This window comes from Mustela putorius, unplaced genomic scaffold (assembly GCF_011764305.1).
Source record: "Mustela putorius furo isolate JIRA1106 unplaced genomic scaffold, ASM1176430v1.1 tig00000842_pilon_pilon_pilon, whole genome shotgun sequence".
Lineage (NCBI taxonomy): Eukaryota > Metazoa > Chordata > Mammalia > Carnivora > Mustelidae > Mustela > Mustela putorius.
In genome coordinates, this window is record NW_025421493.1 from 2,515,379 (window position 1) to 2,539,968 (window position 24,590).

Here is a 24,590-nt window from a genome sequence, read left to right on the forward strand (position 1 = left end):
TAGTAATGACCTTGTAGAAATAATCCTCTACGGCAAGTGTGATGTTTAGTGAGGTATATTTTTAAGCAGGCTTATGGCTCCCTACTTTATGAATTATATTCTATTATGAATTATATTATGAATCAATGAGGCCCAAATCTAGTGTTCTATTATTGCTTATTCTCTATTGCTTCTTTGGGTGAACTTGGTTCAGGAGTTCTGGGGAATAATCTATATCCTGATGTTATCATTCTTTCCAAAAGGTGTGTGACATATATATAAATTACAACCTTCCATTAGTGGTGTTGTTTCCTCCGGGGATCTTCTATTCTGCTCTCCTCAGCCTAGATTCCAGTATCCTGAATCAGCTATGTTATATCATGCACAGGTACAAAGCATTTCTTGTGTTTTTAAATGAACACATCATACTTCTGTCTTTGTTTTTCAACTGTACAATAAATTATAATTTATAAATACACTATAATAAGCTTTATATAAGATGTAATAAAATATTAAATACAATAAAACTATTTCCATTTTATGCCAGAATCTATGGAAATAGGAAACATGTCTTTCTTTTGGTAATGACCTTCCAAAAGGGTCTATTTTAACTGTGTTTTTGAGGTGTCACTGTGGGGGATATGGATTTTAAAAATTGATAGTTAATGGGAATAAAAGGCACAGCAAAGGGAATATAGTCAGTGATATAATAACATTGTATGGTAACAGGTGATAGCTACAGTGAGTGGTGAGCTTGTAGTGTATAGACTAGTCAATATACACTATACACTATACATAGTGTATAGACTTGTCAAATCACTGTGTTGTACACTTGAAACTAATGTAACTTGTAGTGTATAGACTAGTCAATATACACTATACACTATACATAGTGTATAGACTTGTCAAATCACTGTGTTGTACACTTGAAACTAATGTAACATTGTATATCAGCTAACACTCATTTTTAAAAATTAAATATTCATAGTTAAAGAATTTTTTGTGCAATGGTAGTGGTGCACTCAGCATTTTTCATTCTTATTGCTGTGTCTTAAAGAAAAATTAGTCATTTACTGACAACCGATTTGGGTCTATGTAGTTTCTCTGATAAAACAAACATTTTTTGGGAGATTGGGGAAACTATTTTATTGCCAATTATATGAAACTAAGTATTATTTCTAATCCCCTATAGTTCTTTCATTTATAGGCTTAAATTACACTTTTTAGTCCACAAGTGTTGTAGACCCTTTTGGCAAAACTTGTAGGAATATGCCAAGGTTAGAATTTTGTAAACTAATTAAGTAATAGTTCCTAGGCAAGAAAAAAAAATTATAAGTTTCTCCTTTATCCTTTCTACTGTACCTTTTTTTAACACTAAGAAAACATGTTTTAAATCAGTGACTGCTCTTTTTTAAAAAAAGATTTTATTTATTTATTTGAGAGAGAGACATAAAAAGAATGAATGGGGGGAGGGGGAGGGACAGAGGAAAAGGGAGAAGCTGACTTCCCCTTGAGTGGGGAGCCCTAGACAGTGCTCCATTCCAGGACCCTGAGATCATGACCTGAGCTGAAGTCAGTTGCTTAATCTACTCAGCTACCCAGGTGCCCCATCAGTTTCTGGTATTGAGTCTCTATTAATTTTTTTTATAATGAAACATTAAAAGCATTTTCTTCATTGTTTTTTATTTTTTATTCAGGCATAATTTACATGCAGTCAAGTGCATATCTTAAATATATAACTCAATGTTTGAGTCTCTATTAATTTTTATTCTTTGAGAAGAGTGTAGCACAGAAGAATAAAATCCTTAACTAGACAGCTGGGTATTTGTGTATGTGTACATCTGCATATATTTACATTTAAAATGTACACTTTTGTTTATGTTTACATTTCAAAAACATTTAAAGTTCAGAATTTCATTCTGTTCTCCCTTTTAGGTATCGTAACAATTTGACAGCTGCCAAGAAAAATGAATTGGTACAAAAGGTATGGATGATTAAAGCTCTGTATTAAATCACCAGTGTTTAAAAATTATGATCTGGGAATAAGAAGGAAAGGGATGCTAGGTGGTAATGAGAATATTCTTTTTCTTTCCCAATAGACAAAATCAGAGTTCAATTTCAGCAGCAAGACCTATCAAGAATTTAATCACTATTTGACAGCCATGGTTGGTTGCCTGTGGACATCCAAACCTTTCCAGAAAGGATTATATATTGACCCTGAAGTCTTAGAAAAAGCTGGAATAGCAGAGTATAAAAATAGTTTAAATGTAGTTCATCACCCTGCTCTACTGAGTTATGCTGTTTCCTTTCTGCTACAGGTAAGGATATTTGAAAGATTGTTAGATTTTATATAGGAATACTACAATAGCAGAAATATGAAGTGCCGTAAATTTAGTGTGTCTGAGTTGTAAGACATGTTCAGTCATTCCTTTTTAAGTGTTAGCTTGATTTTGGGTATTGTGCTAGGTTCTGGAGATTTAAAGTTAATTTAAGTTTCTGCCCTCTCAAGAGCTTGGGCTTGTGGCAGAGTCAAACTTGTAAATGTTACTATAATACAGAGAGGTGAAATGAGGAAAGGTATAGTCGTGAGAAAGCTGGGGGAGTGATTATTAATTCAGTTCTACATGGGTAGAGATGGTACCAGGTAAGATAAGGCTGTGGAGAAGTAGAAGGTCTCAAAAATCCTTCTAGACAAGACAAAATGTAGGCTAGATAATATTATAATTAGAGTTGGAATCTTTACCAAAGACTGCTGACCTAATGGATATCAATATTCTGGAAGGGAGGGAGTGTGGTCTTCTCAGGACTTTATCATCAGCCCAGTCATTTTCATTCCTTACTGTAGTGTTAGATCTTTGTTACTTCATTCCTTTATCAGTGACTTGAGGAATTCAGATGGTGTGTTTATCAAACATGTGGATGACAAAACAGGATGAGATTACAAATATACTGATAGAATCTAGATTCAGAATTCCCTTAACAGATCGGAACATTGAGGAATCAAACAAAAGGAAAAAGAAATGTACAGAATGGGGGAGATATTCATTGAATAATTGCTTAATATGTACATGCAATAAACCAGGCACTGTGGTGAGTAAGACACATTTGGGTGTTGTCCTCACAGAGCTTACAGTCTAGTTGGGGATGTAGTCATTAAATAGACATCATAGAATAAATACTGATGAGTAATAAAGGGACAGTACAGAGGATGATGATAAAACATATAGGGATGCTCACCCAGTTCAGGCTTTAGAGAAATGATGCTAATCAGACCTTTGAATGATGAGCACAATCCTGTTAAGACGGGAGAAGTATTTGAAGAAAAGTGCAAAGATAGAGCAGGAGACAGTAGATTTTTTCTGTTACATGGCTAGGCGGTAAATATTTTCGGTTTTGTAACCATGTTGTCTCTGTCAGGACTACTCAGCCTGGCCAGTGTAGTGTGAAAGTAGCCATAGACAGTGGATAAACAAATGGACAGAGTTGAGTGCTAATGAAAGTTTATTTACAGAAACAGGTATTGGGTTGGATGTGAGCCATGGGCTATGGTTTGCTGGCCTCTATTTAGAGCTTGTCATGTTTGAGGAACTGAAGTAGTAACCATAGGGTTTGAGCAGGGGTTTTACCCTAGCTGAGCAGAAGCATCCAGGGTGCTTTTTCAAAGTATACCTCCTTGATTGCTTCCACCCTGAGAGTCTGATTCTGATTTAATAACTCTAGGGTGACATCCAGAATCTCCTTTTTAAAATAATTATTCTGATATACAACAAGGGTTGAAAAACCACTGGGCTAGCCTTTAGCATGATAGGAGATGAGGTCTTGAAATATAGTCAGGGACCAGATAGTGAAAAAAATATTATACAGGCCTTCAAAAATATATTGATTGATTTCAGTATTGGAATAAAAATTACATTTTTAAATACATAAAGGGATTTCAGAGCTGTAGTTTAGTGATTTTCTGATACTCTTTTTTCACCTTCATAACTTGTCTGATTTATCATATATGAAAACGTTTCAAATTAATAGTATTTACTATTAATAATGGGACTAGTGGATGAAATTTGAAATAATTTTAGTTCTTTTTGCCTCTGGACTAAATCCTACTTATACTGCATAGTGCATGTACTATATTTTATATATATTTAGATATACTGGTTTCAGTTTCTTGGTTTTTTTTGAAGATTTTATTTATTTGACAAAGATCACAAGTGGGCAGAGAGGCAGGCAGAGAGGGGGAGGGGGAACCAGGCTTTGTGCTGAGCAGAGAGCTCGATGCAGGGCTCCTTTCCAGGACCCTGAGATCATGACCTGAGCCAAAGGCAGAGGCTTAACCCACTAAGCCACCCAGGTGCCCCTGGTTTCAGTTTCTTTTCATGTCTTAGAGGTTGCTTTTTAAAATTTAATTTCATTCCTAGAATCTGTAAAGCATTTACCTGATTCTAAATTCTAAACTATAGAAATCTCTCTTCCATCCTTTCTCCTTCTTTTCTCTTTATCTTTAGGTAGCCATTTTTATTGCTTCTTGTTTTTCCCATCAACTGTTTCCTTTCTTTAAACTTAGTAAGCATTATTTGGAGCACCTGGGTGGCTCAGTCAGTTAAGCATCTTCAGCTCGGGTCATGATCCCAGAGGGTCCTGGGATTGCGCCCTGCATCTGGCTCCCTGCTCTGTGGGGATCCTGCTTCTCCCTCTCCCTCTGCCTGCAGCTCCCCCGATTGTGCTCTCTCTCTTTTTCTGTGTCAAATAAATAAATAAAAATCTTAAAAAAATGAATAAACTTAGTAAGCATTGTTTTATAATCTGTGTTTGATAATTCTAGTACCAGAAGTTTTCATGTGTTGCCTTCTTTTTCTGCTGCTGCTTCCTCATGTTGTGTGTCTGGTTATCTTTGGCCATGTGCTGGATACCTGGAATATTATTTGTAGAAAGGATCAGAAGATTAGAGTGAGATCTTCCTGAAGAGAGAACTTTAATTTGCTTCCTGCAGATACCCAGGAGTTCTGTTTGTCTGGGACTACCCTAATCCAAGTTCTCTGCCTAAGGTTCCTTGTATCATAGGTGATTAGACTGAGAGAAGGCTAATTTACTTCCCGTGAACTCTTACTTTGAGGGTATAGCCTTTTGGGTTTGCGGTGTAAAGTAGGGGTTGGTTTATAAGAGTTCACAATTTTGGCAAACCCTGTGCTTTGACTTTAGGTACCTTAGCCCTTTGAAGCAGAGGAAGTGCAGCTCAATTTTGCAGCTGATGCCTCTGGATTGGCAAATTGGCAAAAGCCAAGAGTGACTTTGAGAATTAGGTTTAGCCATCTGGGTTCTCATCTTCTAGATATTGGCTTGCCTTACCATAGATTTTGGCTTTCCTTACCATAGAGTTAGGTCTTTTTTACTTTTTTTTTTTTTTTTTTTACAAATGTCTTTTGTGTTGTAAATTTCAAACATACACAAGTAGAGAGAATAGTATAATAGACCCCCATATACCCATTGCCCAGTTCAGTCTGTACTCCCACCCAGGTTTACCCTCACCCCACACAATTATTTTGAAGCAAAAACCAAATGTTATACAATCTTGCTGTAAATGCTTCATTATATACTTTTAAAAGATAGGGACACTTTAAAAAAAATTTGTCTTTTTAAAACAGCTTTATTAAGATATAATTCAAATATAATTTATAATTCACACATTTAAAATATACAGCTCAGTGTCTTCTAAAGTGTATTCTCAGAGCTGTGCTTCATCATAATATATTTTATAATATTTTTATTATCCTAAAAAGAAACCCTAAAACCCTTAGCTGTCACCCCTGTCTCCTCATTCCCTGCCCCCATCCTGGCAAATACTAACCTATTTTTATATCTATGTAGATTCACTTACTCTGAAAATTCATAAAAATGAACTCATACATGTTATTCTGTGACTGGCTTCTTTCACTTAGCATAGTGTTTTCAAGGTGCATCTGTGGCATAGCATGTATCTGTACTTCATTTGTTTTTATTGCCAATTAATACTTTTTAGTACAGATGTGCTTCATTTTGCTTATCCATCAGTTGATGGACTTCTGGGTTATTTCCACTTTTTGACTATTATGATTGATCTTCTATAAAGGTTTGTATACAAGGTTTTGTGTGAACATGTTTTCCTTTCTCTTGGGCATATACTTAGGGGTGAAAATGCCAGATTTTATGGTACCTCTATGTTTAACTACTGGAGGAACTTCCAGACTGTTTTCCAAAGTAGCTGCACCATTTTACTTTCCTACCAACAGTGTGGAAGTGTTCCATTTTCTCCATATCCTCCCAACACTTGTTATTCTCTGTTTTGTTTTTTTTTATTCCAGCCATCCTAGAGGGTATGATGTATTAAAGTTATTGTGGTTTCAGTTTTCATTTCCCTGATAGCTGTTTATGTTCAGTATCTTTTTATGTGCTTATTGCCTGTTGCCGTTATATATTTTCTTTGCGAAAATGTCTATTCAGACCCTTTGCCCATTTTTTTTAATTTTTAATTTTTTATAAACATGTATTTTTATCCCCAGGGGTACAGGTCTGTGAATCAGCATTCACCAAAGCACATGATTAGGTTGTGTTATTGTTATTGACTTATTGAGAGTCATTTCTACATTCTAGTTTCAAGTTACTTCTCAGATACATGATTTACAAATGTTTTCTATTCTGTGGGTTGTCTTTTCATTTTTTCATTGATCTCTTGAAGGACAGAAGTTCTTAATTTTGGTGAACTTTTAATTTATGAATTTTTTTCTTTTGTCTTTTGTGCTTTTTAAAAATGATTTCCTATGTCCCCATCCCCCCCAGCCCCTGGCAACCAACATTCTGCTCTTAGCTTCTATGAGTTTGATTATTTTAGTTTCAACATGTAAGTGCTATCATTAAGTATTTGTCCTTCTGTGTTTTGCTTATTTCGTATAGCATAATTTCCTTCAAGTTTATCCATGTTCTCATAAATGGCAGGATTTCCTTCTTCTGAAAGGCTGCATAGTATTCCATTGTATTTATATACCACATTTTCTTGATCCATTCATCTGTTGATTGGTATTTAGGTTGCTTCCCTGTCTAGGCTATTGTGAAGACTGTTGTAGTGAAGATGTGAGTTTAGATAGGTCTTCAAGATCCTAATTTCAATTCCTTTGGGTGTATATCCAAGAGCGGAATTGCTGGAGCATATGGTAAGTCTATTTTTAATTTTTTGAGGAATCACCATACTGTTTTCTATAACAGGGCACCAATTTACATTCCCATTAATAGTGTACAAGGGTTGCCTCTTCTCTACATTCTTGCGAACACTTGTTATTGTTTGTTTTTTGATAAAATTAATCTTAACAGTTGTAAGGTGATATCTCATTGTGGTTTTGTTTTGCATTTCCATGATGATTAGTGATATTGGCACCTTTTCATGTATCTGCTGGCCATTTATATGTCTTCTGGGGAGAAATGTCTCTTCAGTTCCCTTACCTGTTTCTTAATTGGTTTTTTTTTTTTTTTTTTGCCGTTGAGTTGTAGGATTTCAGATATTAACCCTTTGTTAAATATATGGGCTGCAAATTCTTTTCCATTCATTATGGCTGATTTTTCACTTTGTTGATTTTTTTTCTTTTCCTATATAGAAGCTTTTAGTTTGATGTTACCTCGCTTGTCAGTTTCTGCTTTTGTTGTCTGTGCTTTTGGTATCCTATCCAAGAAATCATTGCCAAGGCCAATGTCCAGAAATCCTTTTCCTATATTTTCATTAGGAGTTTTACAATTTTAGGTCTTACATTTAAGTCTTTAATTTATTTTAATAAATTTATTTTATTTTTTATAAATAATAAATTTATATTTTATAAATTTTTATATTTATAAATATTCATTTATTTATTAGTTATTAATTATTAATATTATTTATTTAAAATGTTAATTATTTTAATAAAATACTTTATATAGAAGTCTTTGATTTATTTCAGGTTAATTTTTGTGAGGGGTATAAGGTAGGGTCCAATTTCTTTCCTTCCATTGGATACCCAGTTTTTCCAGCACCATTTATTGAAAAGACTCTCCCAATTGTGATTCTTGGCACCCTTGTAATTTCTGAGCTCTATTCTGTTCCATTGGTTTGTGTCTGTTTTTATATAATACCATACTGTTTTGATTACTGCAGCTTTGTTATATATTTTGAAATCACGAAGTAGGATTTCTCTAGCTTTGTTCTTGTTCAGAGTTACTTTGACTAATCAGGGTCTTTTGTAGTTCCCTATGAATCTCATGATATTTTTTCTTTCTGTAAAGAATGGCATTGGGAGAGGCCCCTGGATAGCTCAGTTGGTTAAGCGTCTGCCTTTGGCTCAGGTCATGATCCTAGGGTCTGGGATTGAGCTTGCTTCTCCCTCTGCCTGCTGCTGCCTCCTGCTTGTGTGCATGCTCTTTCTCTCTCTCTGACAAATAAAATCTTAAAAAAGAATGCCATTGGGGTTTGGGTAGGGATTGCATTGAATCTGTACATTGCTTTGGCTAGTATGGATATTTTACTAATATTAATTCTCTGAATCCATGAACATAGGCTGTCTTTACATTTTTTGCACATGTTTTAATTTATTTTACTGGTTTTTTATAGTTTCTCATTGTGTAATTCATCTTCTTTGGTTACATTTATTCCTAAATATTTCATTCTCTTTAAAACTACTGTAAATAGGATTTTAATTTCCTTTTTGAAGATTTTATTTATTAGAGATAGTGTGACCAGGGGGAGGAGCCGAGGGGGACAGGGAGAGAGGGGGAAGGGATCCCAAGCAGAGTCTATACTGAGCATGGAGACTGATGTGGGGTTCTATCTCACGACCCTGAGATCATGACCTTAGCTGAAACCAAGAGTTGGAAGCTTAACTGCCTGAGCCACCCAGGCACCCTCTTAATTTCCTTTGTGGATAGCTGATTGTTAGTATATTACTTGTGCTTTTTATATCATAGCTTAGAAATCACTGCCTAATCCAAAATCATGAATTTATTCCAAGGTTTTGTATAAGAAAAAAGCTCTTTTTTTTAGATTTTTAAAATCTATTTTGTGTTAATTTTTGTATAGGATGTGATACAAGTATCTAACTCCTTTTTTTTCATTTATTTATTTTCAGCATAACAGTATCATTATTTTTTCACCACACCCAGTGCTCCATGCAGTCCGTGCCCTCTATAATACCCACCATCTGGTACCCCAACCTCCCACCCCCCCGCCACTTCAAACCCCTCAGATTGTTTTTCAGAGTCCATAGTCTCTCATGATTTACCTCCCCTTCCAATTTACCCCAACCCCCTTCTCTCTAACTCCCCATGTCTTTTTTTTTTTTTAAGATTTTATTTATTTATTTGACAGAGATCACAAATAGGCAGAGAGGCAGGCAGAGATAGAGAGAGAGAGAGAGAGAGGGAAGCAGGCTTCCTGCGGAGCAGGGAGCCCGATGCAGGGCTCGATCCCAGGACCCTGAGATCATGACCCGAGCCGAAGGCAGCAGCCCAAACCACTGAGCCACCCAGGCGCCCCTAACTCCCCATGTCTTAACTCCATTTTTTTTTTGCATTTGACTCTTCCCAATGCCATTTGTTGAAAAGATTATTCTTTTCCTATTAAAATGTACTGGAACCCTCAAAACTCAATTGACCATAGATGTATGGATTTATTTTTGGATTCTTGATTCTTTTCCATTGATCTGTGTCTGCCAGTACAAAATTGTCTTGATTGTAGCTTTTGAAATCAGCTTTGAAATCAGGAAATATGGGACCTCCAGCTTTGTTCTTTTCCAAGATTGTTTTGGTTATTCTTGTTCCCTTGAAATTCCATATGAATTTTAGAATTAGCTTGCCAGTTTCCACAAAGAACCAGCTGGGATTCTGATAGGTAATCCCTAGATCACTTTGAATAGTATTGCCATCTGAAAATGTTGTCTTCTGATCTGTGAACATAGAATGTCTTTCCAATTATTTGCGTCCCCTTTAGTTTTTGTTAACAATGTTTTATAGTTTTCATAGTATAAGTTTTATACTTCTTTTGTTAAATTTATTCCTGATTTTTTTATATTATTACAAATGGAATTGTTTTCTTTCTTTTTTTTGAGTATAGTTGGCACAAAAAGTTATGTTAGTTGCAGATGTATAACATAGTGATTCAACAAGTATATGCATTAGGCTATGTTCACCACAAGTGGAGCTACTATCTGTCCCATTACATGGCTCTTATACTGTCATTGACTATATTGCTTATGTTGGTCTTTTATTCACATGACTTACTTCTTTCATAACTGGAAGCCTATATCCCTCACATACCTTCACCTAATTTGCCCAACCTCCCACCCCTTCCCCTTTGGCAACTCTCAGTTCTCTATATTTATAGCTCTGATTCTGCTTATTGTTTATTCATTTGTTGTTTTTATTCTGTAGTTTTTTTTGGATACCACTTTTGAGTGAAATCATATGGTATTTGTCTTTCTCTGACTGACTTACTTTACTTAACATTTTACCCTCTAGAGCCACCCATGTTATTGCAAATGGCACAATCTCATTCTTCTTTTATGGCTGAGTAATACTGCAGCATGTGTGATATATGTGAGATATATATACACACACATACTTACATACACATGCACGCACACACACACACACATTATGTATCCCACATCTTTATCCATTCATCTGGATACACATTTGGATTGGTTCCATCTGTTGGCTATTGTAAATAATGCTGCAGTAAACATAGAGGTGTGTATATATCTTTTCAAATTAGTGTTTTCATTTTCTTTGTAAATAAATACCAAGTAGAGGAAATACTAGATAATGTGACAATTCTGTTTTTAATTTTTTGAGGAACTTACATACTGCTTTCCACAGTGGCTGTACGAACTTGTATTTCCACCAACAGTGTACAAAGGTTTCCATTTTTCCACATTCTTGCCAACATTTCTTATTTCTTGACTTTTTGATTTTAGCCTTTCTGAGAGGTGTGAGGTGATACCCCATTGTGGTTTTTATTTGCATTTCCCTGATGATAAGGGATGCTGAACATCTTTTCATTTGTCTGTTTACCACCTGTATATCTTTGGAAAAATATTTATTCATGTCCTCTGCCCATTTTTGAATTGGATTATTTGTATTTTTTGGTGTCAAGTCGGTGTACATTTTGGATACTAACCACTTATCAGCTATATCATTTATAAATATCTTCTTCTGTTTAGTTAAGTTGCCTTTATGTTTTGTTGAAAGTTTCCTTTGCTGTGGAAAAGCTTTTTATTTTGATGTGGCCCAATAGTTTATTTTTAAATTTAATTTAATTTTTTAAAATTTTATTTATTTATTGGAGAGAGCACGAACCAGGGAGGTGGCAAGAGGGAGAAGCTGATTGCATTCTTAGCAGGAAGCCTGATGCGGGGCTGGATTCCAGGACCCTGAGATTATGACCTGAGCTGGAGGCAGACACTTAACCTACTGAGCCACCCAGGTGCCCCCAAATAGTTTATTTCTGGTTTTGATTCCCTTGCCTTAGGAGACATATCTTAAAAAAATATTGCTATCGCTCATGTCAGAGAAAGTACTGCCTATGTTTTCTACTAGGGTTTTTATGGTTTAAAGTCTCACATTTAGGTCTTTAATTCATTTTGAGTTTATTTTTGTATACGGTGTAAGAAAGTGGTCCAATTTGATTCTTTTGCATGTAGCTGTCCAGTTTTCCCAGCACCATTTGTTGAAGAGAATGTCTTCCTCATTGTATAATCTTGCCTCCTTTGACATAGGTTAATTGGCCATGTAATTGTTGGTTTATTTCTGGACTCTTTATTCTGTTCCATTGATCTGTGTGTCTGTTTTTATGCCACTTCCATACATTTTGATTAATATAGCTTTGTAATATATCTTGGAATCTGGAATTATGATACTTCTAGCTTTATTCTTTTTCAAGATTGCTTTGGCTACTTTCTGTCTATTGTGGTTCCATATATATTTTAGGATCATTTGTTCTAGTTCCATTAAAAATTGCTGTTAGAGCTACTCCACGACCCAGCAATCACACTACTATTTACCCTAAAGATACAAATGTAGTGATCCGAAGGGGCACGTGCACCTGAATGTTTATAGCAGCAATGTCCAAATAGCCAAACTATGGAAAGAACCTAGATGTCCATCAGCAGATGAATGGATAAAGAAGATGTGGTATACACACACACACACACACACGAATGCTATGCAGCCATCAAAAGAAATGAAATCTTGCCATTTGCAACGATGTGGATGGAACTAGCGGGTATTATGCTGAGCAAAATAAGTCAATCAGTGAAAGACAATTATCATATGATCTCACTGATATGAAGAATTTGAGGGGCAGTGGGGAGGGGGGCTTTGGGTGGGTAGGGAGGGAAAAAAATGAAACAAGATGGGATCAGGAGGGAGACAAATCATAAGAGATTCTTAATCTCACAAAACAAACTGAGGGTTGCTGGGGGGAGGGGGGTAGGGAGAGGGTGGTGCGGTTATGGACATTGGGGAGGGTATGTGCTATGGTGAGTGCTGTGAAGTGTATAAACCTGGTGATTCACAGACCTGTACCCCTGGGGCTAATAATACATTATATGTTAATAAAATATAAATTAATTAAGATAAAACACACACACAAATCAATAAAACCTTTTTTTTTTTTTAAATTTATCCTCAGGGCAGAGGGGTAAACGATATAAATTTCATCATCTTATTTCTTTACTTTTTTAATTCCCCACAGCAGATGCTGATTAATTTTACTTTTTCCTACTCCCTTATCATCTTATTGTCATGTCAGTGCCTCTTAGCTCTTCTACTTGTGACCCTCATGCTTTTGTATCCAGACTTCCAAAATAGTTTTTCTCTCTGCTTCTTCCTTGTTTAATTTTACTCTTCTGAAGGCAGTAAGAAGATCATGCCATTCCTTGGTTCAGAAACCTCAATGGCTTTTCATTACCTTGAGAACAAATGCAGAAACATGAAACTCAATCCTATCAGAACTAGTACTCTTCCATTTTACATTTTACTAAATGCCAGAAAGTTGAAGTGCCTGCTCATTTAGCATCATACTCCTTAACAGTCTTTTCTTATACTTCATTTTGATTTCCACCTTATTCTTACTCCCTTAAGTACATGTTTTAGTCATTATTTGCGAAAGCACTTGAGTGTGAGGGCAGGAACCCTTTCTCTCCCCTTGAATAGTGCCTGACACTGAATGTGTATTGAATGAATTAATGACTAAGCACATACTCCACATCATTTCTCATACTTTCTTGCTTCTGTGCCTTTGTTGACTACTCCCTTCTTGTCTTTATGCCTCTAATCCCATCCTTCAAAACTCAAATTTCAGGAGCTCCCAAAACTTTTTCTTTCCACTCAGAATTGAACTTTACTTCCTCTTATAAGCATCTCATCTACCTCTATGATTGTACTGAGCCATGTGTTTTCAGACTTTATCACATATGCTTTGTATATTCTGTGTGTATACCACAAAACCTAAAAAAAAATGCCTTGCACATTGTAAATAACAGTAGCTGTGTTAAAGTGATATATTAACTGGATGATTATGGGGAATATTCAGTGCATAGTAGTGGAATCTTAACAAATGGTTAATATTAGAAAAACAATCTGAAATTTTTATTTTTAAAAAAGTTTCTGTTTTTCAGTTGAAAACTTTGCATATAGTAGCCTATTATCATATATATTATATATATCAGAAATCAATAAACCAAACAAAGTCTGATAAATGTTGCCACTTGAAAAAAAGTTGCTGTTGGCATTTTGATGGGGATTTCATTAAATCTGTAGATTCCTTTAGATAGTATAAATATTTTCTAATTAATTAATTTTAAAAATTAGTTTCAGAGGTAGAACTTAGTGATTTATCAGTTACATATAACATCCAGTACTCATTACGTCAAATGTCCTCCTTAATGCCCATCACCCAATTATCCCTTCCCCTCACCTACCTCCTCTCCAGCAACCTTCTAGTTGTTCCTAGAGTTAAGCTTCTCTTATGGTTTGCCTCCCTTTTTTCACCTATTTTATTTTTCCTTCCCTTCCCCATGTTCATGTTTCATTTCTTAAATTTCACATATGAATGAAATCATATGGTATTTGTCTTTTGCTGACTTATTTTACTTAACATAATACCCTCTAATTCCACCCATGCCATTGTAAGTGGCAAGATTTCATTTTTTCTAACTGCTGAGTAATAGTCCATTGTATATATATACACCACAGATTCGTTATCCATTCATCTGCTGATGGACATTAGGGCTCCTTCCTGGTAGTATAGACATTTAAACAATATTTGCTCTTCCAGTCCATGAACATGGAATGGTTTTCCATTTCTTTGTGTTATCTTCAATTTGTTTTATTAGTGTTTTATAGTTTTCAGAGTATAGGTCTTTCTACACTTTGGTTAAATTTATTCCTAGATATTTTATTCTTTTTGGTACAGTTATCAATGATGTTGCTTTCTTAATTTCTCTTTCTGGTTCTTCATTATTGGTGTATGCAATTGGTTTCTCTATATTAATTTTGTATCCTGTGACCTTACTGAATTAATTTATCAGTCCTGGTTTTTTGGTGAAAAGTCTTTAAGGTTTTCTGTATATAGTATCGTGTCATCTGGAAATAGGGAATGATCGTTTTAATCTCTTGTATGCAGTTTGCTCGTATTCTGTGGAGGATTTTTTCCATCTGTGTACATTAGGGTTATTGGTCTGACGTTTCTTCTTTTGTGGCATCTTTGTGTGGTTTTGGTATAAGGGTAATGCTGGCCTTGTAGAATGTATTGGGCTTGCTCTTACAGATTTTGGAATAGTTTGAGGAGAATAGGTATTGAGTTTTCTTCAAAAGTTTGGTAGAAATCAGGGTGCCTGGGTAGCTCAGTCAGTTAAGCGTCCAACTCTCACTTTTGGCTCAGGTCATGATCTCATGGTCATGAGATTAGCCCTGTGACAGGCTCTATGGTCAGCACGGGGTCTGCTTAGAATTCTCTCTCTCTGCCCCTACCCCTTGCAGTCTCTCAGTCTCTCAAGTAAATAAATATTTTTTTATTTTTTAAAAGATTTTACTTATTTGACAGGGAAAGAGAGATAGTGAGAGAGAGAGAGAGAGCACAAGCAGGAGGAGCAGGAGGCAGAGGGAGAGGGAGAAGAAGGTTCCCCAGTGAGCAAGGAGCTCAATACAGGATTTGATCCCAGGACTCTAGGATCATGACCTGAGCCGAAGGCAGCCGGTTAACTGACTGAGCCGCACAGGTGGCCCATAAATAAATCTTTAAAAAAACAAGTTTGAGGGCCACCTGGGTGGCTGAGTCTGTTAAGCCTCTGACTTTGGCTCAGGTCATGATCTCAGAGTCCTGGGATCGAGCCCCATGTCTGGCTCCCTGCTCAGCGGGAAGTCTGCTTCTCCCTCTACTTCTGCTCCTCCTCCTGCTCATTCTTTAAAAGAAAAAAAAAACAAGTTTGATAGAATTCATCTGTGAAACCATCTGGTCCTGGACTTTTATTTTTTGGTAGTTGTTTTATTACCAATTCAGTTTTGTTACTTATAATTAGTCTGTTGAGATTTTCTATTCCTTCACTTTTGGAAAATTTTATGTTTCTAGGTATTTATCCATTTATTCTAGGTTGTCCACTTTGTTGGTATCTAAGTTTTCATAGTTATTCTCTTATAATCCTTTGTATTTCTGTGATGTTAGTTATTACTTTCTCTCATTTCTGATTTTATTTGTTTGGGTTCTTTCTCTTTTTCTTAATGAGTCTGGTGAGGGTTTATCAATTTTGTTTATCTTTTCAAAGAGCCAACTCATAGTTTCATTGCTTTTTTCCCCTTTCTTTTTTCCTTTTTTTAGTCTCTGTCATTTATTTCTGCTTTCATCTCTATTATTTCCTTTCCTCTACTTACCTTGGGATTTATTTGTTCTTCTTTTCTAGTTTTTTTAGGAGTAAGGTTAGATTGTTTTTTTGAGCTTTTTCTTGTTCTTGAGGTGGGCCTGCATGTCCCTCTTAGCAGTACTTTCGCTGTGTCACAAAGATTTTGGACTATTGTGTTTTCATTTTCATTTGTCTCCATGTATTTTTTATTTCTTCTTTGATTGCTTCGTTGACCCGTTGGTTGTTTAATATTATGCTGTTTGGTCTCCCTGTGTTTGTCTTCTCCAGTTTTTTTCTTGTGATTTTTTTTCTAGTGTCATACCACTGTGGTTGGAAAAGGAGCATGATATGATTTCCGTCTTTGTAAATTTATTGAGGCTTGTTTTGTGGCCTAATATGTGATCTGTCCTGCAGAATGTTCCATGTGCACTAGAAAATAATGTGTATTCTGTTGTTTTTGGCTAGAATATTCTGTGTATGGCCATCTGGTCCAATGCGTCACTCAAAGACATTGTTTTAGAATTGCTTTCTTAATTTCATGTTCATTTTACTCTTTAATGCTATATAGAAATACAGTTTTGTATATATTGATCTTATATCCTGAAACCTTGTTGAACTCATTTTTATTCTGTTAAATTCATTTTTTAGCTTGTACAGCTTTTCATTGGATCCTTTAGTATTTTCTATACACAAGATTATGTTTTCTGCAAACAGATGATTTTATTTCCTCCTTTAAAATCTGGATTTTTTTTTACTAATTTTTTTAAAGATTTTATTTATTTATTTGACAGATAGAGATCACAAGTAGGCAGAGAGGCAGGTAGAGAGAGAGAGAGAGAGAAGGAGGAGGAAGCAGGCTCCCTGCTGAGCAGAGAGCCCGATGTGGGGCTCGATCCCAGGACTCTGGGATCATGACCCGAGCTGAAGGCAGAGGCTTTAACCCACTGAGCCACCCAGGTGCGCCCCATTTACTACTTTTTTAACTAATTTCATTCCCTGGAACTTCAGGTACAATTAATGTTGAAGAAAAGTGGCAAGAGTGGACAAGTTTTTTTTTTTTCTTGATTATTGGGGAAATAATTTCATTTTTCTGCAGTGTGATATTAGGAATTCCTGTGGATGCCCCTTATCAGCATGAGGAACTGCCTTTCTATTTTTAGTTCATTGAGTATTTTTATCATGAAACTGTTGGATTTTGTGTAATGCTGTTTTCTGTATCTACAGATGTGATCATGTGGTTCCTGCCCTTTCTTCTCCTGATAATATTAATCTGCTAAATATTTAGATATTTAGCCAAGCATGCATTCCTGGGATAAATCCCACTTGGTCATGGAGAACAATCCCTTTTAGATGTTGCCAGATTGGGTTTCTCAGTAGCTTGTGGATGATAAGGGATATTGATTCTTCCTTGGATATCTTTGTCTGGTTTTGGTTTCAGGTTAATTCTGGCCTCATAGAAAAAGTTGGGAAGCATTCTTTCTCATACCCTTCGGAAAATTTGTGAAGGATTGGCATTAATTCTTCTTTAAATATATGATAGATTTTTACCAGTGAAGCCATCTGGTCATGGGCTTTTATTAGTGGGAAGATTTAAAAAAAATTTTTTTTATTAACATATAATGTATTATTATATCCAGGGGTACAGGTCTGTGAATCGCCAGGTTTACACACTTCACAGCACTCACCATAGCACATACCCTCCCCATTGTCCATAACCTCACCACCCTCTCCCTACTCCCCTATCCCCAGCAACCCTCAGTTTGTTTTGTGATATTAAGAATCTCTTATGGTTTGTCTCCCTCCCGATCCCATCTTGTTTCATTTATTCATTTCTTACCCCCCAAACCCACCACATTGCATCTCCACTTCCTCATATCAGGGAAATCATATGATAGTTGTCTTTCTCCGATTGACTTATTTCGCTAAGCCTAATGCCCTCTAGTTCCGTCCACATCATCACAAATGGCAAGATTTCATTTCTTTTGATGGCTGCATAGTATCCCATTATATATATATATATATATATATATATATATATATATATATATACACACACAAATATATGTATATATATACATATAAAATATAAATATATAAATAAAAATAATAAATAAATATAAAAATATATCCTATTTTTAGTCTGAGTTTGAGTCTACTCTAGGTACTTCATATAAGTGGAATCATACAGTATTTGTCCTCTTGTAAATAGCTTACTTCACTTAGCATGTCTTCAGGGTTCATCCCTAATATAGCATGTGTAGAAATATCCTTCCTTTTTAAAGGCTGAATAATATTCCATGTTAGGTGTGTACCACATTCTATTTATCTGTTTATCCATTTTTAAAAAAGATTTTATTTATTTATTTGACAGAGAGAGAGAGAGAGAGAGAGAGAGCACACGCTGGCAGAGAGACAGGCAGAGGGAAAGGGAGAAGCAAGCTCTCTGCCGAGCAGAGATCCTGATGTGGGGCTTGATCCCAGGACCCTGGGATCATGGCCTGAGTCGAAGGTAGCTGCTTAACTGACTGAGCCACCCAGGTGCCCCATGTTCATCCTTTTTTAAAATCTCAATCCCTCTGTATTTAATTTTTTTCATTTTAGTATAGTTGTCATACAATGTTACATTAGTTTCAGTTGTACAACATAGTGATTCATCTTCTATATACATTATGCTTTGCTCATCACAAGTGTAGCTAATGTGTCACCATACACTATTCTAATACCATTGATTATATTCCTTATACTATAACTTTTATTTCCGTGATTCATTTATTTCTTAAGTGCTAGCCTGTATATCCTACTCCCCACCACTCATTTTACTTATCTGCCTTACCCCCTTCCCTCTGGCAGCCATCAGTTCTCTGTATTTATAGGTCTAATTGTGTTTTTTGTTTGTTTATTCATTTGTTTGGTTTTTAAGATACCACATGAGGGAAATCATATGGTATTTTTCTCAGTCTGATTTATTTCATTTAGCATAATACCCTCTAGGTCAACCCATGTCTGTTTTATCTTTTGATGGACACTTGGAGTACTTCTTATTTTTGGCTCTTGAAAATAATGCTGCTATGAATATGGGTATAGAATTATCTGTTCGAGTCCTTGCTTTCATTTCTTTTGGGTATATACCTAGGAGTGGAATTGCTGGATCATATGGTAATTCTCTTTATACCTTTTTGAAGAAACACTGTAGTGTCTTCCATAAGTGTTTCCGTGTTGAGTTTATATTCATACCAGCAGGGCACAAGGGTTCCAGTTTCTCCATGGCCTCACCAGCACTCCTTATTTTCTGTTTTTGTTTGTTTGTTTTTTAAATAGCCATCCTATAGATGTGAAGTGGTTATCTCATTTGTGTTCTGATTCTCATTTCCCTAATGATTTATGATATAGAGCAGCTTTTCATGTGCTTATTGGTCATATGTATAGTTTTGGAGGGATGTCTAGTCAAGTCCTTTGCCCAGTTTTTCAAATCAGGTTGTTATTTTGTTGTTGAGTTGTAGGAGTTCTTTATATAAAAAGTCTTGATATTTTCCCCTTATCAAATAAGTAATTTACAAATATTCTCTCTCATTCCATAGGATGCCTTTTCATTCTTAATTGTATCCATTGATGTGTAGAAGTTTTTAAGTTTAAGTTTTGTTATCTTTTTGTTTTGCTTTGTTTTTATTTTTGTTTCCTTTGCTTTTGGTGTCATATCCAAGAAATCATTGCACAGTCCAATGTCATAAAACTTTTCTCCTATGTTTTCTTGTAGGGATTTTATAGTTAAGTTTTTAATTAATTTTGAGTTAATTCTTGTCTGTGGCTTAAAATAAGTGGTCAACTTCATTCTTCTGTTTGTGGATATCCCGTTTCCTCAGCACTATTTGTTGGAGAGACTGTTCTTTCCTAAGTGGTCTTGGTCTTGACACCTTTGTCAAAGATCTTTTGACCATATACTACACGAGAGTTTATTTCTCAGCTCTCTATTCTGTTCCACCGATCTATAGGTCTGTCTTCATGCCAGTAGTGCACTGTTTTAATTACTGTAACTTTATGGTAAGTTTTGAAGTCAGGAAGTGTGAGACTCTTTGTTTTGATATATTTTTTTAAGATTTTATTTATTTATTTGACAGAGGGAGACACAGGGAGAGAGGGAACATGAACAGGGGGAGTGAGAGAGGTAGGAGCAGGCTTCTGTCAGATCAGGGAGCCCAATGTGGGGCTCGATCCTAGGACCCTGGGATCATGACCTGAGCCAAGGGCAGTCACTTAACGACTGGGCCATCCAAGCACCCCGATATTCCTTTTTTAAAAAAGATTTTATTTATTTGAGAGAGAAAGAGAGAGAACATGAATGGGGGGAGGAGCAGAGGGAGCAGGAGAAGCAGATCCCCTGCTGAGCAGGAAGCCTGATGTGGGACTTGATCCTAGGACCCCAGGATCATGACTTAAGCTGAAGGCTGATGCTTAACCAACTGAACCACCAAGACGCCCCTGTTTTTTATTCTTTATTTCATTTATGTCTTGCTCTAATCTTTATTATTTATGATTGACCCTTGTACAACAGAGGTTTGAACTGCATGAATCCACTTCATGCAGATTTTTTCAGTAAATACAGCATAGTACTGTAAATGTATTTTCCTTATGATTTTTATAATAACACCTTTATTTTTTTATTTTTAAATATTGTATTTATTTTTTATTTGACGGGCAGAGATCACAAGTAGGCAGAGAGGCAGGCAGAGAGAGAGGAGGAAGTAGGCTCCCTGCTGAGCAGAGAGCCTGATGCGAGGCTTGATCCCAGGACCTTGGGATCATGACCTGAGCTAAAGGCAGAGGCTTTAACCCACTGAGCCACCCAGGTGCCCCTAATAACAATTTTTAAATTTAAATTCAGTTAGCCAATATATAGTACATCATTAGTTTCAGATGTAGTGTTCAATAATTCATCAGTTGCATATAACACCCAGTGCTCATCACATCACGTGCTCCTTTTCACTACATCTGTATCATTGGGGTAAATACCCAGTAGTGCAATTGCTGGGTTGTAGGGTAGCTCTATTTTTAATGTCCTGAAGAACATCCATACTGTTTTCCAGAGTGGCTGCACCAGCTTGCATTCCTATCAACAGTGTAAGAGGGTTCCCCTTTCTCCACAACCACTCCAACATTTGTTGTGTCCTGCCTTGTCATAGCCATTCTAACTGGTGTAAGGTTGTAATGTTTTCTTTTCTCTAGCTTACTCTCTTGTAAGAATACAGTATATAATGCATATAAAGTATGTGCTTATCAATTATTTATGTTATTGGCCAGGCTTCTGGCCAACAGGCTGTCAGTAGTTAAATTTTTAAGGAGCCAAAGTTAGACACAGATTTCTGACGGCACCAGGGTCGGCACCCCTAACTGCATGCAATTCAAGGGTCATCTGTACTTGATTCTTACTTTGGGTTTACTTTGCTTTCCTGTTTCTAGTTTCTTTTTTTTTTTTTAAGATTTTATTTATTTATTTGACAGACACAGATCACAAGTAGGCAGAGAGGCAGGCAGAGAGAGGGGAAGGGAAGCAGGCTCCCTGCCCGAGCAGAGACCCCGATGCGGGGCTGGATCCCAGGACCCTGGGATCATGACCTGAGTTGAAGGCAGAGGCTCAACCCACTGAGCCACCCAAGCATCCCCGTTTCTAGTATCTTGAAGCAGTAGGTTAAGTTGTTGAATTGAGATCATCCTTCAGAGACTTTAAATGCTGGGTTTTTAAAAATAATCTTTGCCAAGTTTTCTCATTTTCGGGGGAGTGGGTCCACAGAACTCATGATCTCATCCTGGAAGTGGAACCCTATGTGGACACTTTTCATCATAAAAGCAACCACATTCAGTTTTTTTAATATCCTTCTAGAGACATACTGCATATTTCTGTGTAAATGATCTTTTACAACACCATATACCATATTTACTTTTCTGCCTCTTGAATTTTTGACTTAATGTCTAGACTTTTGTTTCATTTTTGTATGTAAAGGGCTGCCTCATTCTTTTTGTATTCTCTCTTATGAATCTATGTTAAAGTTAAACATGTAAGTTGAGCATTTAAGCTGTTTCTAGTTCTTTTATGAAATTGTGCTCTAATGAATGTTCTTCAACCATATACTTCATTTCATACATATATAAGTGTGGATAAAATTGCTCTAAGTGGAATTGTTTTCAAAGTATGTATCTTTTTTTATTTGGTTGGGTGTCTTTAGATATTAGCTTTTATAGGCACCTGAGTGGCTCATTCGGTTAAGTGTCTGCCTTCAGCTTGGGTTATGATCTCGGGGTCCTGGCATTGAGACCCATGTTGGGCTCCCTGCTCAGTGGGAGTGTGCTTCTCCCTCTCCCTGGACCCCTCCCCCTGCTCATGCTCTTTCTCCTCTCTCTCAAATAAATAAAAATCTTTTAAAAAATCAAATTTTAGCTTTAAGTAGAAGTTATTCAAATTTACATTACTGCCAACAATGATTGATTTGTTGGTTTCTCCATACCCTGTCAACGTGGTTGCATCCAGTTCTTAATTGGTAAAGCCTGTAATGAATTACATATAGAGTGGGATTGATTTTCTTTTCTTTTTTTTTTTTAAAGATTTTGTTTATTTATTTATTTGACAGAGATCACAAGTAGGCAGAGAGGCAGGCAGAGAGAGAGGAGGAAGCAGGCTCTCTGCTGAGCAGAGAGCCCAATGTGGGGCTCGATCCCAGGACTCTGGGATCATGACCTGAGCCGAAGGCAGAGGCCCTAACCCACTGAGCCACCCAGGCACCCCAGGGATTGATTTTCTTAAATGAAATAATTTTTCTTATAGACTGTGTGTGTGTGTGTGTGTGTGTGTGTGTGTGTTAGAAGACTCGGTCTCTAAAGTAGTAAATACCAACTTGAACATAGGTAAGCAAGCTCATTTTGGGGGATCAGGAATTGATTGATATATTCTTTTAAATCAGAAAACAGTTTTTAAAATGTTTAAGGAAGGTTAGTTCTGACTGGAAGTTTTAAATTCTAGTAGCATAGAGCACATTTGGCAAAATGTGAAACTGCCATTTTTGTAACTGATGATGTTTCTGTGAGGTTCTGAAAATGCTAGGTTTTAAATGTCAAGCTGTGTTTTAGAAGAGTGCTTTTTGAGCCCTTGTCACCAACTAACTGCTAAGTATCTTACCTTCAAGATGGTAAAAATAACCTCTGATATCATGGCAATATGATTTAATGCTGACAGTTTTACTTTTTTTAAAAAAATTATTTATTTTTAATTTATTTTCGGCATAACAGTATTCATTATTTTTGCACCACATCCAGTGCTCCATGCAATCCGTGCCCTCTATAATACCCACCACCTGGTACCCCGACCTCCCAACCCCCGCCACTTCAAACCCCTCAGATTGTTTTTCAGAGTCCATAGTCTCTCGTGATTCACCTCCCCTTCCAATTTCCCGCAACTCCCTTCTCCTCTCTAACTCCCCATGTCCTCCATGCGATTTGTTATGCTCCACAAATAAGTGAAACCATATGATAATTGATTCTCTCTGCTTGACTGATTTCACTCAGCATAATCTCTTCCAGTCCCGTCCATGTTGCTACAAAAGTTAGGTAATCATTTTTACTTTATGGAATTTTAACATTGTAAATACTTCAAACTAGTCATCTTTTTAGAGATAATTTAGTAAATTTAATTTGGCCAATCCATTCTTAGTATCAAAGAGCTCCACTCAGTTAATGAGTCAAAATATTTGAACATTTGTAGAGCCTACATTTCAGGAAATTCTGAAGCTCTAGATTTTATTATCATAATTACCTTTGAATCAGTAGCTGTTTCTTTATTCATTCAACAAATATTTTTTTATTCTGTATTCACTATGCTTTTCAAACTAGAAATATAATACCTAAGAAGACAGATACCATCTCTGCCCAAATGGAGTTTATATTCAAATAAGAACAAATAGTAAACCAGTAATGAAATAAGTAAACATGATAATTTTGAATTTTGAGAAACGCTATAAGGATATAAACAGGGTGGGGTAAGAGAAGGAGTGACTGAGGAGTTGCCAGGATGGGTGTTCAAGAAAGGTTTTGAGGAGGTGGCATTTGGTCTAAGATTTCTTCTAAAAGATGAGAATAAGTCAGCTGAAGAATGGCTGGAATAAGAGCATTCTAGGTGGTGGAAATGGTACAGTGGCTCAAGGAGTTCAAGATAAAAAAAGGAAGGCCAATATGGCTTATAGCTTAAGGAACAAGAATGAGAATGGAATGAAATAAGATGGCAGAGATTCAGGGGCTATCTCTCTTATAGATCTGTTGGGAGTGCCATGGGAAACAATTGAAAATTTTTAAAGCAAAGTCATAATATGGTCTGAGTTTATGTTTAATAGAGATCACTTTGGCTTTTTTTGTGGAGAATAGAGTTAAAAGAGGCCCAAGTGCCTGCAGGGGCACCAGTTAGGATGTTGGTAGAGTCTGGAGAGAGACACTGGTAGAGATTTGTATAAATGTGTGGTAGTAATGGCCACGGTCGCCAAACTGTGGGAAGAACCAAGATGCCCTTCAACAGACGAATGGATAAGGAAGATGTGGTCCATATACACTATGGAGTATTATGCCTCCATCAGAAAGGACGAATACCCAACTTTTGTAGCAACATGGACGGGACTGGAAGAGATTATGCTGAGTAAAATCAGTCAAGCAGAGAGAGTCAATTATCCTGTGGTTTCACTTATTTGTGGAGCA

General features: G+C 36.2%; 1 protein-coding gene across 1 annotated transcript in view; it reads left to right on the forward strand.

The window, feature by feature from the left end:
* CENPI (centromere protein I) overlaps positions 1-24,590 on the forward strand; it is a 77,709-nt gene that overhangs the window by 47,123 nt on the left and 5,996 nt on the right. Inside the window, exons 17-19 of the mRNA XM_004777156.3 lie at positions 243-367; positions 1,915-1,963; positions 2,079-2,297. Coding sequence (XP_004777213.2) covers positions 243-367; positions 1,915-1,963; positions 2,079-2,297 — 393 coding nt within the window. The remainder of the gene's footprint in view (positions 1-242; positions 368-1,914; positions 1,964-2,078; positions 2,298-24,590) is intronic.